The following is a 16,611-nucleotide window of genomic DNA, read 5'->3' as shown; positions in this document are numbered from 1 at the left end:
CTAGAGCCAGGACCTGAGGGTCAGTAGTAGTCCAGGGAGGCGCTCCCTCTGCTTCTCACCAGCACCTCTCTGAGCATCTGCTTACTCTTCTGTCACAGAGTACACATCCTTCTCTGCTTCCAGACCACGTCCAGGGAAGGCCAGCAGCTACAAGTCATGTTATTGCCATTCCCAGGAGAGCTACAACCTCTGACTCAAATTCTAAATTAAACGAAGGTGTCTTGGCTCCAGGGTAGAGCTGGGTCACCTTGTACAATGACAGCCCAATGCACCCACTGAAACTCTGTGGAATAGGGGCATTGAGGAGGGTGCGGGGCAGATAAAGTCGTAGATGTGCTCAACGATGACATGGAGAAATGTTCATGATAAATTAAGGGGGAAAGCAGGCTACAAATTGATATGTGTATCATATGATCCCAACTTCAGTTTTGAAAAATTAAAAATTAAAAGTCTGAGAGGTTGCCGCTCTCCTATACTGGTATCATAAAATGAAGCTGCTGTTCCTCTATCACCATTTCTTTGTCTATCTATATTTCTTTCTGTAGCTAAATTTTGTCATTTTTGCTCTTTTGAACTTCCCAAATTTTCTAAACCAAATATATAATTTTGGTAATTTTTTTAATGTTAAAATGTAGAAACACTCTGGGCAGAGAAATTTAACAGCAGATTGACTGCAGTTCTTGTTTATTTGGGTCAGATAGTCCAGGGTGATGGTAACCAGTTCAGTGATTCTCCTCTTTGTCTCTCTTCCCTTTTCTGCCCTGTCTCCCTTGTCCTCCTCCCAACTCTTCCTGTGCGCTTCCATCCTTTGCTCCCTGGCAGAAGAGGACGATGGTCCCTTGTCAGAACAGGGAACCTCTGCCAGCACGAAGAGGACCTCGCTTAGCCGAGGGATCTCTGTCACATCCAACCTGGAAGAGCAGCATATCCCAGTGGTCAAGTCCAAGACCTACCCAGATGAAGAGGAGGATGAAGAAAGCCTGGAAAAAATCATGTTTCAAAGTAACCAAGCATTTTAATGTTTGGGTACCTGTTCTCTCTAAGCAAAAGTGGGAAGGCTGTTCAGTGCCTTTCACCTTTCTCCATAAAATGCATCTTTCTAGCACTATTATGTATTAATTCTACAATATGAATATGCCATCATTTATTTAGTCATTTCCCTTACTGTTGCATATTCAGCTAGTTTCCAATATTATTTTTCAGCAGAAGAGATTCCCCAAAGTGGGATTAAGAGTCAGAGTATCTGTATTTTCAGTTGTAGTAGCTATGGACAGATAATTAGCCAAAACGGGCACTTTCATACACTACAGGGGGAGTGAGGCAACACCTGCAGCAGATTATGTTTGTCATTTTAAAATAGGACGTTTACTAAGAAAAAGTCGTACCCACTTCCTTCAGAACCCAGGTGAGTTCTGGGTGTGTCCGCATGTATGTGCATGCACACACACGCACATGTATATTTAATTTGCAGCTGACAAGATTCAGAGCATTGACAGCCACTTTCCAGAGGAGGTTGGGGAAGTAGAGAACAACCCAGTGAGCAAGGCCATTGCTCGCCACCTGGGCATTGACATTTCTGCAGAAGGCCGCAGGGCCAAGAACCAGAAAGGCATCGCCATCATCATCCATGGGACGCCCTTGTCAGGTATGCACAGCCCTGAGGGGTTTATGGTGAAGTTTGCACATGTAATTTTTTTTTTTTTTTTACCTCTGGGTGATGCCTTTTGTTTTTTTTAATTTATTTTTAAAATTTATTTATTTTTGGCTGCGTTGGATCTTCGTTGCTGCATGCGGGCTATCTCTAGTTGCGGCTAGTGGGGGCTGCTCTCTGTTGTGGTGCGCAGGCTTTTCATTGCGGTGGCTTCTCTTGTTGCAGAGCGCGGGCTCTAGGTGCACGGGCTTCAGTAATTGTGGCACGTGGGCTCAGTAGTAGTGGCTTGCATACTCTAGAGCGCAGGCTCAGCAGTTGTGGGACATGGGCTTAGTTGCTCCACGGCATGTGAGATCTTCCCGGACCAGGGCTCGAACCCGTGTCCCCTGCACTGGTAGGTGTATTCTTAAGCACTGCACCACCAGGGAAGTCCTGCATGTTTAATTTTTGAGGCAGTAAAAGACTCTTCTGTTTGAAGTTTATATACCAAAGGATTATCCCCAAATTGTTAAATTGCCAACTTCAGAGATATGGAGTTAGAGAAAGAGCGGGGACACCTCATTAATTAATACATCTCTGAATTGTTGGAGCTTGCATTCTTTCAATAACTTAATAACATTAAAATATTAAAGAAAAATCCAAGACATTAAGTTATTTTAAAAGGTGGGGGGGGCCTTCCCTGGTGGCGCAGTGGTTGAGAATCTGCCTGCCAATGCTGGGGACACGGGCTCGAGCCCTGGTCTGGGAAGATCCCACATGCCACGGAGCAACTGGGCCCGTGAACCACAATTACTGAGCCTGAGCGTACAATTACTGAGCCTGCGCATTTGGAGCCTGTGCTCCGCAACAAGAGAGGCCACGATAGTGAGAGGCCTGCGCACTGCGATGAAGAGTGGCCCCCGCTTGCCACAACTAGAGAAAGCCCTCGCACAGAAACGAAGACCCAACACAGCCATAAATAAATAAACAAATAAAATTTAAAATTCACGACATTTGTCAATATTTAAAAAAAAATAAGAAGAGAGGGGAAGAATATGTGCAGACTCTTTGGCCTGGCAGTATTACTTCTAAAAAACTTACCTTAGGAAAATAATCACCTTGACAAAGATTAACTGCATGAGTGTTCACTGCAACATTGTTGACCATACTAAAAATCTGGGAACACTTGAAGCATTCAATATACGGGACTAGTTAATTAAGCCATAGTACATTCATGCAGTGAATTATATAGCCATTAAAAACAGTGTCTTGTACACCCATTTTTATAGCAGCATTATTCACAATAACAAAAAGGTAGAAACAGCCCAAGTATCCATTGATGGATGAGTGGATAAACTAAATGTGGTATAATGGGATATTTTTCACCCACAAAAGGAAGGAAATCCTCACACATGCTACAACATAGATGAACCTTGAAGACATTATGCTAAGTGAAATAAGCAAGACATAAAAGAACAACTACTATATGATTCCATTTATATAAGGTACCTAGAGTAGTCATATTCATAGAGACATGAAGTAGAATGGTGGTTTCCAGGGGCTGAGAAAAGGGAGGAATGAGAGGTTATTGTTTAATGGGTAAAGAGTTTCCACTTGGGAAGATGAAAACGTGCTGGAGATGGATGGATGGTTGCACAACAATGTGAATATCCTTAGCAGCTGAGCTGTACACTTAAGAACAGTTAAAATGGTAAATTTTGTATGTATACTATCACAATAAAAAAGTACCGTAGAAGTGTATTGAATGAATAGAAAAATGCTCATGATATATATCGTTTTTTTAAGTGAGAAGAAAAATGCCATGCTTACAATTTGTTATCTGTATTAATATCCTATTGCTACTGTAACAAATAACTACAAATTTAGTGACTTTAAAAAATGCAAATTTACTTTCTTAGAATTCTGGAGGTCAGAAGTCTAAAATGGGTCAACAGGGCTGCATCCTTTCTCGAGGCTATAGAGGAGGATCCATTTCCTTGCCTTTTCTTGCTTCTAGAAACGTTATCTGCATTCCTTGGCTCCTGGCCCCTTCCTCCATCTTCAAAACCAGCATCATAGCATCTTGTAGTCTGTCTGTCTATCTTGTCTCTCTCTCACTCTCTGTCTCTCTCTTTGCTTTCATCATCGCATCACCTGTTCTTACTCTGAGCATCCTGCTTCTCTTATAAGGACCCTTGTCATCACATTGGGCCCACCCACATAATCCAGGGCAATCTCCAACATCAAGATTCTTAATCATACCTGCAAAGTCCCTTTAACATATAAGGTAACATATTCACAGGTTCCAGGGATTGGGACGTGGACATCTGAGCAGGGGAGGCATTATTCAACCTACCACATAACCCATTCTTTTTTTAGAAGAAATACGAATAAAATAGTTACATATGCATACTTAGCAGCCATATGCTAACTGTAATCTCTCTGGAAGATCAAATTTCTTTTGTCCCTGCTGTTATTTCTAAATATTCTGCTTTCTTTTTAATAAGCAGGTATTTTGAATGAGAAAAAAAATCAACACAAGTTATTCTTTAAACCAAAAAAGTCTCTTCCCATTAGAATCAGAAACAGTAAGAGCTACAAGATTTTTAAAGCTCATCTGATAGAATCACTTTTTAAGCCGAGGAGAAAATCCAGCGGGGATGTGGGTTGCCATAGCACACAGCTCATCAGGGGTAGAATTAGGACCAGAATCCACGGTCCTAACTCCTGGCTCAGGTCATGCCTCTCTTTTCTGCTGCCACCTCTGGCCACACGAGAGACTTAGAGGCAGAGACCTTGGAGAGATCACTTTCCAGTAGCCTCTGTTATAGAAGCTTCTTCTGTCTAGGACACTGAGGAAATGAGAGCTGTGAAATTCAACCTCCTGACCTTTTTTAATAGGAAAGTCAGCCACCGCAGTCAGCATAGCCAAGTACTACAGTGCAGCCTGCCTGAACTTGGACTCCATCGTGCTGGAAGCCATCTCCGATGGCAGCAACATCGCAGGGATCCGGGCCCGTGAGCTCTGCATCAGGGCCGCCATAGAGCAGTCCATGAAGGAAGAGGAGTCTGGTGAGAGCCATTTCCCCGACTCTTTGTGGCCAAGTGGCCCTTACCCCACTGGTAATGCACCTTCTCAGTTTCCCCCACTGAACTTTTCTCCACAGCCCCATTGAAGGCTGACTTATAACATGCTGCCAGTTAGCAGCCCAGAGAATTCTCTCTACCAGACACCTGTGGCTCTCCTGGCTGCCCAATGCACTTGGCACTGCAGGGAGCAGGGCGACAGAAGAGATGTGGCCCACACCTTTGGGAGTGACCCCTGGAGGGGAGCAGACATGTGCTCCTTCAGAGCAGAGGAAAATAATGTAACAGAACTACCAGCTTCTGTGAAAGACCAACTTTGGGATAGTTGAGTTCCAAGAAGCATGATTTGGGGAAGTTTTCATGGAAGTGGGCTTTGAAGGAGGAGGAGAATGTTGACAGGCAAAGATGAAGATAAGGACATTCCACACCAAGAAAGCAGGGAAGCTGACAGTAAATTAAAGGTGGGAAGGCAGGTTAAGGCCAATCATAGTTGAACTTAATGCCAAGATTAGGAATTTCGATTTTATTTTGAAGGAAAAGAGGAGTTGGGCAGTTTTCACCCTATGGGAGAAATGGTCTGAACGTTGCAGTAGGAAAGGAGCTCTAGTGATGTCTTGTAATGGAAAAGAGGTGAAGCTGAATATGAGTGGGGCTGGGCTGGCTGACCTGATAGCCACCTGCATGGCAGGGAATTGAAGGAGGGAGAGGCATTCAGGATGTTCACACCAAGATTTCTGGTCACAGAAACCAGGAAGAGAGCAATGTCATTTACCAAGACAGGGAACATGGGAGGAGGAGAAAGTTTACTGGAAAGGAAAATTAATTGAGTTTTTAAACCCCATAGTAGTGAGGCCTTACCTACCAGAGATTAAGAATCCTGGCTCTCCCATATCCTCTGGGCAGGAGGGTGGCTGCTCAGTGGGGAAATCTATCATATATAAAGCAGAATACCTGCTCAGAGTAGAATCTTTTATATATAAATACTTAGAACAGCATGCCGTCATTCCTGTTAGTGTCCCATGCTTGCTGGATGATAAAACTGGCTGGGGCTTTCAGGGGTGTCCCCTCCCCTTGATACCTCTGCATGGGATGCTTAGAGAGATGGAAGATTCTTTGCTGGGAAGATAAGAGAAACAGCTCTTTAGTGGTCTAGGGGAGAAAGAATAATTTTCTCTCTACTCTTCTGAGTTCTTGGCTGAGCCCCCCTGTAATAAAAGAAAGATTAACAAGAGAAAAACAAACAAGTTTATTAACATGTATACTTCATTGTACCGTGGGAGATACTCGGGGGAAAATGGATGGCTTTAGAATTCAGAAGTAAATACCACTTTAATAGGGAAAGGGAAGGGGGACGTAGTCCTCTTAGGGGAGGGTAAATGGTTTTTAGGAAAGATGAGGGACCCTTACAAGAATGGATGGGAGGTGTGGCTGTTTGTGATAAAGTCTTTCTGGTGTGGTATGGATTTGAGTCTCCTCTCCTGTGATAAGAGTCCATCTCCCTAGTTGATGAAGCTCTCTGGAAGGGGACTTGTGACAGTGGAGCTTCTTTTGGAGGTTCTGTCTTTAAGCAAATAAGGGGAGGTCAAGGAAAGCCACTCCCTGCATTTACTGTTTTTCAGGTGCCTACAGCTCAAAATAACCAATATGCCAAAGCAGCACATTTTGAGGTGGCGTATCCTGAACTCCTGTAGTCATATTTTGGGGTGGCATATTCTGATACCATTTAGTGGGGACCCCAGGCTGCATCACAATTCCAGTTCTCTTAGATTTTTTGTTTCCTTTTCTGTCAAATAAACTGCATTTCACAGAAGTCTCTGGAGTTGTGTTGACATCCCATGACAAATCATGAATTTGAGCTCCCTGAGAAAGTAATGTCAAGCTAAAGGCTTAATAACTGGGGGAGACCTTCCTCAACAAGGTGAGGGGTGCAGCCGCTGGAGTAGAGGAAATCAGCCCAGAAAGTTCCAGAAAGAGAGGAGAGGGATGGATAGGGCAAGATGGGAGCTTAGGGAACACTTCATGTTTTAAGAGGAGGTGGGGGCAGGGGGAGAAGCCAGGGGAGGCGGAGAAGGCAGAGTGAGGGTCAGAAGGGTGGGCAGTCAGGAGAGCTACAGGCGGGAGGGGGCCAGAAGGACTTCTGCATCTCTCCGGAGACCTGGTTGGAGTCTGGGGGACCCTTCCTGCTTTATTTTCCTCATAGCCCTTACCCCTAGTTAACAGACTATTTATTTTATTTACTTATTTTATTGTCTGCCTCCTCCACAACCCCCACCCTGCCCCAGCCAAGAATGTGAGCTTCGGATGGCAGAGATTTGTGTTAGTTTTCGTCACTAATGTATTCCCGACGTCTAGACTAGTGCTTGGCACATAGTAGACACAGAGTAAAGATTTGTAAAAATGTGTTAAATCAGTAAGTGAATATAATCGGAGGTGGCTGAAGGTTCAGATAGAAGGAGCCCTGAGAAGAGGGCTGCTGTAGTTTACAGTTCGGAGGTCACTGGCGACTCTGGAGAAAACCCTTTCAGTGATAGGGTTAAACCCAGACCTGCATTTGCTGTTTGCTGTGGAGTCAGCAGGCTGTACTGAAGTGGAAGTGACCAGTCTAAACCTGTCTGTCCCACGCAGGACCCACCGGCCCCTTGAAATGTGCCTAGTCCAAACTGAGATGTGCTGTCAGTATACAATACATGCTGGGTTTTAAAGACGTAGTAAGAATAAAAGACGGTAAAACAACACAGTAATCATTGTGGTAGGTTTCCAGGGCAGTCAGGCCTGTAGTGTACCAGCAGTTTCAGAAATGATTACCCTCTGGGTTGGAAGAGAAAGTGGGGGAGAGTATCGTGGCATCCCCTGGGAAGATGAGCAGTGAAGAGCCCGGGGCTCCAGGCCAGGCTCTGCACACACCCGTCATCATCATCCATCCTCAGTGGGTAGAGCCTCTTCTCTCAGCCTGCTAAGCCAGCTGCAGGTGGAGATGGCTTTGTAGTCTTCAAAAGAATCACAGTACATTTCAACTTGCCATCCTCGCTATTATTTCCTTATTATCCTAAGGTGACTTTTAATATAAACCCTCTATCTCTGTGTAGCCCAGGAGGCTGCTGCTTTGAGCCAAAATGCCGTGGGACAGATACGACTGAGCAGTGAGACCCTGGGGAAGTTAACTTCAGAATCTACTCTGGTAACTCCCGAAATTAAACCTGCCAAGCCTGTGCGTGGGAGCGTGCTTAGCACCAAAGGCAAAGCAGACAGCCACAGCTCTGTGTCTCAGAAGCAGCATCACCAGCACTCGTCCGAAACACCACAGGTACAAATCAGGGCTCCCGGAAGGAAGGTTGGGATTTTTCCTCCCTGCTCCCCCTCTTCTCTTTTTTCTCCTCCTCCTCAGCATCTTGCATCCAGGTTAGCACAACTTCATTCCTACAGGTGCCCTTGCCAGTCAGGCCTAAGTACTGTCCCTGTACCACTCCTGAACGGAGTGTTCATCTAGCAGGTGTGAAACAAGTGCCTTTAATGTTATAGGTATTGGGTTGGGTGCTGGCAAAGTGAAGATAAATAAAGCAAAATTCTTTTACTCAAGCTGCACTAAGAGTCTGATAAGGGTGATAACCACACACTCAAATATATGTAATAAAAAGAGATTGGTGATAAAAGAGGTGTGTAAAAAGAATTAGGTTGAACCATATGAAACTGCCAATATTCAACCACTCAGGAACTCTATTGCAGCAATTTCATATGGCTCAAACTACTACTAAAGGCATGTGAAGGATGGAACCATGAATGTAAGTTGTGGGAGAGCTGCAGGGGAGTCTTGGAAAGTCATAAAGGAGCCAGAGAGTTTGAGTCACATGCCGAGGGACTTCAAAAACAATCTCAGCAGGTGAGATGAATAGCAGGTGCTGAAGTCAGAGACAGTGGGTGGTGCAGTGAGAGACAGGTGGGTGATGAGTTGTGAGTGGGAAAGCCAAGTCAAATGAGTATAGGCTTCTAAGATATTTGAAAAAAAAGGGGGAAAAGATCAAGTAGTCATTAGAGGAGCAAACCCAGAGTCAATGAGTTCTTTCTCTGAAAGGAGGTGGAGGCACAAGGAGGTCTATTAAGATAGCTCCTGGAGAAGTATAAGGTGATGATCTACCCAAGAGGGAATGAGATTCCAGGAGGAAACAGGGAGGGCAGGATTAAGCATAGTTGAGGGAGTTGGGAGCCATCTTCCTCTAGAGTCAATAAAGGTGAAAATAGATACAGCTACTTGTAGGGGTAGCAAGGTGGAAAATGGAGGTTGGAGAAGGTCTTGCTGAATGGCCCTAAGATGTATGCAGGATGCATGGTCTTTGCGGGCAGTGTTGAGGAAGTTGGGTTGCATAGCATGCTTGAGAAGAACAGTAAAGAAAGCACTGATGTGTCCACTGCGAAGACAGAACCAGAAATTGGTGGTGGACAAAAGAAAAGATAGTTGAGAGTGCTGATGGCCCAGGCAAGATGTGAAGCCATAACTTCATGGTTGTAAGATTTCCCTAAGCAGCCCCTGGCAGCCCTTATTCAGAGGCAGAGAGAGAAGTTGTCATCATTGCAGGTGTGGGGTGTGTGCTCAGAACAAGGGTCAAGGGAGTTGAGAGTCGCATCAGTATAGGAAATCTGGCCTAGGTAGAGAAGGAATTAAAAGGAGGACAATACAATGGGAGAAATAGGAAGAGTGAAAGGGTCTGTGGGTCTTGCTTCAGTCTGAGACTGCTGTATAGGGGGAATGGGAGAGGTAGACATTTCAGAGAAGGTTGCTGAGGTGAATGCAGCAGAGGAGAGGAGAATCACACGTGTTGGATGGGGCAGGTGAATGGAGGGTTGGTGGGGCAAGTAGATGGTGGAGCACCGGATGGGGCGTGTGGACAGAGTGGAGGTGAAGGTCTTCACGTAAGAGGAGGTATGCTGGTTGGATGGGGCATCCACGGGTTGGATTTATGCCAGATGATGTCACATGATCTTCACTTCAGTGGCCTGTTCTTCTAGCACCTTGAAAACTGAAACTGTTGACTCAGTTTCTTTTGGAGCATCATCCTTTTAATCCTCTTCTCCAAGACCTAATATAATATTCTTTACTTAGACGTTTATGGATGAACTGAACCCATATATTTCTATTAAATAGGGTATCATGGGAAATGATTTTCTTTGGTTTGTTTCTGCCAATCTGGATAGTAAAGGGAAGCTTTTTAGAACATATCAAAGGCAGCAGAAAATCCCAATTCTGACTCCTATCTAAATAGCAACTTAAAACCTGTTCAATATCACAGTAGAAATCAGAGTTCAAAGACCTTCCCCCGCCTGCACTGCACATGTGTCTGCCAGCATTGCTCCAGCATTACAGGATCAGGTGATTTGGACAGCTGTCGCCTTGTCAGAGTGCTTTTCCTAGAGATGGCTGTTTGGTTTTGTTGAAGCTCTCCTAAAGCATGAACTCTTCAATGAAGGAAATTTTAGTCATGGTGCAAATGGGAAGAAATGTGTACTATGTCACATGATGAAGAAATGACCTGTAATATAAGGTCATTTATTTATAAATCACCTTGTTCCAGGAAAACACCAGTTTGAAATCCTAATCTTTTGAATATTTAATCCATCACCCTGACTCTTCAATTCCATGGTCTCCTTAGCTACTCACTACCGTGGTCATATTCTAGACCTTATTCACTGTGACCTGTAGACTCGTGATCTCTACATCACACATCCTACTTTTTGACAACCATCTTCTAACTTTCCGGATGACTTATTCTGGTAAATAATGGGTCCCAACGAAACCTCCAATTCACATCTTCACTGCCGACTGACCCCTTCATTTCCTTTCTTACTCAGTTTGGATTCATGGTCCATCACTATAGGTGCTCCCTTTTCCCTTCCCCTTCATCGTACTCTCAATTCTCCACCTCCTCCATGTAGGGCAGTTGAACGTAGGTAGAGAAAACTTTCATCTTTCCTGAATGGTCTTAATTTAAATTTAAGACCACAGAGATTGGAACCAAGATGGCGGAGAAGAAGGACATGCTCTCACTCCCTCTTGCGAGAACACCAGAATCACAACTAACTGCTGGACAGTCATCTACAGGAAGACACTGGAACTCACCAAAATGATACCCCATATCCAAAGACAAAGGAGAAGCCACAATGAGACGGTTGGAGGGGCACAATCACAGTAAAATCAATCCCATAACTGCTGGGTGGGTGACTCACAGACTGGAGAACACATATACGGAAGAAGTCCATCCACTGGAGTGAAGTTTCTGAGCCCCACGTCAGGATTCCCAACCTGGGGGTCCGGCAATGGGAGGAAGAATTCCTAGAGAATCAGACTTTGAAGACCACTGGGATTTGATTGCAGGACTTCGCCAGAACTGGGGGAAACAGAGACTCCACTCTTGGAGGGCACACACAAAGTAGTGTGTGCATCGGAACCCAGGGGAAGGAGCAGTGACCCCAGGGGAGACTGAACCAGCTGGTGTTGGAGGGTCTCCTGCAGAGGCGGGGGCTGGATGTGGCTCACACTGAGGACAAGGACACTGGCAGCAGAAGTTCTGGGAAGTACTCCTTGGCGTGAGCCCTCCCAGAGTCCGCCATTACCCCACCAAAGAACCTGGGTAGGCTCCAGTGTTGGGTCGCCTCAGGCCAAACAACCAACAGGGAGGGAACCCAGCCCCACCCATCAGCAGACAAGTGGATTAAAGTTTTACTGAGCTCTGCCCACCAGAGCAACAGTCAGCTCTACCCACCACCAGTCACTCCCATCAGGAAACGTGCATAAGCCTCTTAGATAGCCTCATCCACCAGAGGGCAGACAGCAGAAGCAAGAAGAACTACAATCCTGCAGCCTGTGGAACAAAAACCACATTCACAGAACGATAGACAAGATGAAAAGGCAGAGGGCTATGTACCAGATGAAGGAACAAGATAAAACCCCAGAAAAGCAACTAAATGAAGTGGAGATAGGCAACCTTCCAGAAAAAGAATTCAGAATAATGATAGTGAAGATGATCCAGGACCTCGGAAAAAGAATGGAGGCAAAGATCGAGAAGATGCAAGAAATGTTTAACAAAGACCTAGAAGAATTAAAGAACAAACAAAAAGAGATGAACAATACAATAACTGAAATGAAAACTACACTAGAAGGAATCAATAGCAGAATAACTGAGGCGAAAGAATGGATAAGTGACCTGGAAGACAGAATGGTGGAATTCACTGCTGCACAACAGAATAAAGAAAAAAGAATGAAAAGAAATGAAGACAGCCTAAGAGACCTCTGAGACAACATTAAATGCAACAACATTCGCATTATAGGGGTCCCAGAAGGACAAGAGAGAGAGAAAAGACCAGAGAAAATATGTGAAGAGATTATAGTCAAAAACTTCCCTAACATGGGAAAGGAAATAGCCACCAAATCCAGGAAGCCCAGAGAGTCCCACACAGGATAGACCCAAGGAGAAACAAGCCGAGACACATAGTAATCAAACTGGCAAAAATTAAAGACAAGGAAAATTTATTGAAAGCAGCAAGGGAAAAACGATAAATAACATACAAGGGAACTTCCGTAAGGTTAACAGCTGATTTCTCAGCAGAAACTCGTAAAAGCCAGAAGGGAGGGCATGATATACTTAAAGTGATGAAAGGGAAGAACCTACAACCAAGATTACTCTACCTGGCAAGGATCTCATTCAGAATCGATGGAGAAATGAAAAGCTTTACAGACAAGCAAAAGCTAAGAGAATTCAGACCACCAAACCAGCTCTACAACATATGCTAAAGGAGCTTCTCTAAGTGGGAAACACAAGAGAAGAAAAGGACCTACAAAAACAAACCCAAAACAATTAAGAAAATGGTCATAGGAACATACATATTGATAATTACCTTAAACGTGAATGGATTCAATGCTCCAACCAAAAGACACAGTCTTGCTGAATGGATACAAAAACAAGACCCATATATATATATATGCTGTCTACAGGAGACCCACTTCAGACCTAGAGACACATACAGACTGAAAGTGAGGGGATGGAAAAAGATATTCCATGCAAATGGAAATCAAGAGAAAGCTGGAGTAGCAATACTCATATCAGATAAAATAGACTTTAAAATAAAGAATGTTACAAGAGACAAGGAAGGACACTACATAATGATCAAGGGATCAATCCAAGAAGAAGATATAACAATTATAAATATGTATGCACCCAACATAGGAGCACCTCAATACATAAGGCAACTGCTAACAGCTATAAAAGAAGAAGTCGACAGTAACACAATAATAGTGGGGGACTTTAACACCTCACTTGCACCAATGGACAGATCATCCAAAATGAAAACAAATAAGAAAACAGAAGCTTTAATGACACAATAGACCAGATTTATCCATCCAAAAACAGCAGATTACACTTTCTTCTCAAGTGTGCACAGAACATTCTCCAGGATAGATCACATCTTGGGTCACAAATCAAGCCTCAGTAAATTTAAGAAAATTGAAATCATATCAAGCATCTTTTCTGACCACAATGCTATGAGATTAGAAATGAATTACAAGGAAAAAAATGTAAAAAAAAACAAACACATGGAAGCCAAACAATACGCTACTAAATAACCAAAAGATCACTGAAGAAATCAAAGAGGAAATCAAAAAATACCTAGAGACAAATGACAATGAAAACACGACGACCCAAAACCTATTGGATGCAGCAAAATCAGTTCTAAGAGGGAAGTTTATAGCTATACAAGCCTACCTCAAGAAACAAAAAGATCTGAAATAAACAATCTAACCTTACTCCTAAAGGAATTAGAGAAAGAAGAACAAACAAAACCCAAAGTTAGCAGAAGGAAAGAAATCATAAAGATCAGATCAGAAGTAAATGAAATAGAAACAAAGAAAACAATAGCAAAGATCAATAAAACTAAAAGCTGGCTCTTTGAGAAGATAAAAAAAATTTATAAATCATTAGCCAGACTCATCAAGAAAAAGAGGGAGAGGACCCAAATCAATAAAATTAGAAATGAAAAAGGAGAAGTTACAACTGACACTGCAGAAATACAAAGCATCCTAAGAGACTACTACAGGCAGCTCTATGCCAATAAAATGGACAACCTGGAAGAAATGACAAATTCTTAGAAAGGTATAACCTTCCAAGACTGAACCAGGAAGAAAAAGAAAATATGAACAGACCAATCACAAGTAATGAAATTGAAACTGTGATTAAAAATCTTCCAACAAACAAAAGTCCAGGACCAGATGGCTTCACAGGTGAATTCTATCAAACATTTAGAGAAGAGCTAACACCCATCCTTGTCAAACTCCTCCAAAAAATTGCAGAGGAAGGAACACTCCCAAACTCATTCTATGAGACCACCATCACCCTGATACCAAAACCACACAAAGATACTACAAAAAAAGAAAATTACAGACCAATATCACTGATGAATATAGATGCAAAAATCCACAACAAAATACTAGCAAACAGAATCCAACAACACATTAAAAGGATCATACACCATGATCAAGTGGGATTTATCCCAGGAATGCAAGGATTCTTCAATATACACAAATCAATCAACGTGATACATCATATTAACAAATTGAAGAATAAAAACCATATGATCATCTCAATAGATGCAGAAAAAGCTTTTGACAAAAGTCAACACCCATTTATGATAAAAACTCCAGAAAGTGGGCATAGAGGGAACCTATCTCAACATAATAAAGGCCATATCTGACAAACCCACAGCAAACACCATTCTCAAGCGTGAAAAACTGAAAGCATTTCCTCTAAGATCAGGAACAAGACAAGGTTGTGCACTCTCGCCACTATTATTCAACATAGTTTTGGAAGCCCTAGCCATGGCAATCAGAGGAGAAAAAGAAATAAAAGGAATATAAATTGGAAAAGAAGAAGTAAAACTGTCACTGTCTGCAGATGACATGATACTGTACATAGAGAATCCTAAAGATGCCACCAGAAAACCACCAGAGCTAATCAATGAATTTGGTAAAGTTGCAGGATACAAAATTAATGCACAGAAATCTCTTGCATTCCTATACACTAATGATGAAAAATCTGAAAGAGAAATTAAGGAAACACTCCCATTTACCATTGCAACAAAAAGAATAAAATACCTAGGAATAAACCTACCTAGGGAGACAAAAGACCTGTATGCAGAAAACTATATGACACTGATGTAAGAAATTAAAGATGATACCAACAGATGGAGAGATATACCACGTTCTTGGATTGGAAGAATCAATATTGTGAAAATGACTCTACTACCCAAAGCAATCTACAGATTCAATTCAAATCATCAATGGCATTTTTTATGGAACTAGAACAAAAAATCTTAAAATTTGTATGGAGACACAAAAGACCCCGAATAGCCAAAGCAGTCTTGAGGGAAAAAAATGGAGCTGGAGGAATCAAGACTCCCTGACTTCAGACTATACTATAAAGCTACAGTAATCAAGACAATATGGTACTGGCACAAAAACAGAGACATAGATTAATGGAACAGGATAGAAAGCCCAGAGATAAACCCACGCACCTATGGTCAACTAATCTATGACAAAGGAGGCAAGGATATACAGTGGAGAAAAGACAGTCTCTTCCATAAGTGGTGCTGGGAAAACTGGACAGCTACATGTAAAACAATGAAATTAGAACACTCCCTAACACCATACACAAAAATAATCTCAAAATGGATTAGAGACCTAAATGTAAGACCAGACACTATAAAGCTCTTAGAGGAAAACATAGGAAGAACACTCTTTGACATAAATCACAGCAAGATCTTTTTTGATCCACCTCCTAGAGTAATGGAAATAAAAACAAAAATAAACAAATGGGACCTAATGAAACTTCAAAGCTTTTGCACAGCAAAGGAAACAATAAACAAGATGAAAAGACAACCCTCAGGATGGGAGAAAATATTTGGAAACGAATCAATGGACAAAGGATTAATCTCCAAAATATATAAACAGCTCATGCAGCTCAATATTAATAAAACAAACAACCCAATCCAAAAATGGGAAGAAGACCTAAAGAGACATTTCTCCAAAGAAGACATACAGATGGCCAAGAAGCACATGAAAAGCTGCTCAGCATCACTAATTATTAGAGAAATGCAAATCCAAACTACAATGAGGTCTCACCTCACACCAGTTAGAATGGACATCATCAGAAAATCTACAAACAACAAATGCTGGAGAGGGTGTGGAGAAAAGGAAACTCTCTTGCCCTGTTGGTTGGAATGTCAGTTGATTCTGCCACTATGGAGAACAGTATGGAGATTCCTTAAAAAACTAAAAATAGAATTACCATATGATCCAGCAATCCCACTACTGGGCATATACCCAGAGAAAACCATAATTGAAAAAGGCACATGCACCCCAGTGTTCATTGCAGCACTATTTACAATAGCCAGGTCATGCAAGCAACCTGAATGCCCATCAACAGACAAATGGATAAAGAAGATGTGGCACATATATACAATGGAATATTACTCAGCCATAAAAAGGAACGAAATTGGGTCATTTGTAGAGACGTGGATGGATCTAGAGACTGTCATACAGAGTGAAGTATGTGAGAAAGAGAAAAACAAATATTGTATATTAATGCATATATGTGGAACCTAGAAAATGGTACAGATGAACTGGTTTGCAGGGCAGAAATTGAGACACAGATGTAGAGAACAAACGTATGGACACCAAGGGTGGAAAGCGGCGGGCTGGGGGGTGGTGTGATGAATTGGGCGATTGGGATTGACATGTATACACTGATGTGTATAAAATGGGTGACTAAAAAGAACCTGCTGTATAAAAAAATAAATAAAATTAAATAAATAAATTTAAGACCACAAATCTCAAGTGGACCCTCAGATCTGCCCTA

General features: G+C 42.5%; 1 protein-coding gene across 1 annotated transcript in view; it reads left to right on the top strand.

Annotated features, from left to right (window-relative positions):
* Nucleotides 1–16,611, top strand: part of HYDIN (HYDIN axonemal central pair apparatus protein) — a 448,650-nt gene that overhangs the window by 338,707 nt on the left and 93,332 nt on the right. The window contains exons 40-43 of the mRNA XM_081216141.1: nt 823–1,002; nt 1,472–1,645; nt 4,532–4,702; nt 7,804–8,021. Of these exons, the coding sequence (XP_081072267.1) occupies nt 823–1,002; nt 1,472–1,645; nt 4,532–4,702; nt 7,804–8,021 (743 nt within the window). The remainder of the gene's footprint in view (nt 1–822; nt 1,003–1,471; nt 1,646–4,531; nt 4,703–7,803; nt 8,022–16,611) is intronic.

The sequence above is a fragment of the Mesoplodon bidens genome (genome assembly GCF_964165515.1).
Source record: "Mesoplodon bidens genome assembly, chromosome: 18".
Taxonomy (NCBI): domain Eukaryota; kingdom Metazoa; phylum Chordata; class Mammalia; order Artiodactyla; family Ziphiidae; genus Mesoplodon; species Mesoplodon bidens.
Note: the sequence above shows the minus strand (reverse complement) of the source record. Positions and strands in the feature narration are given on the sequence as shown.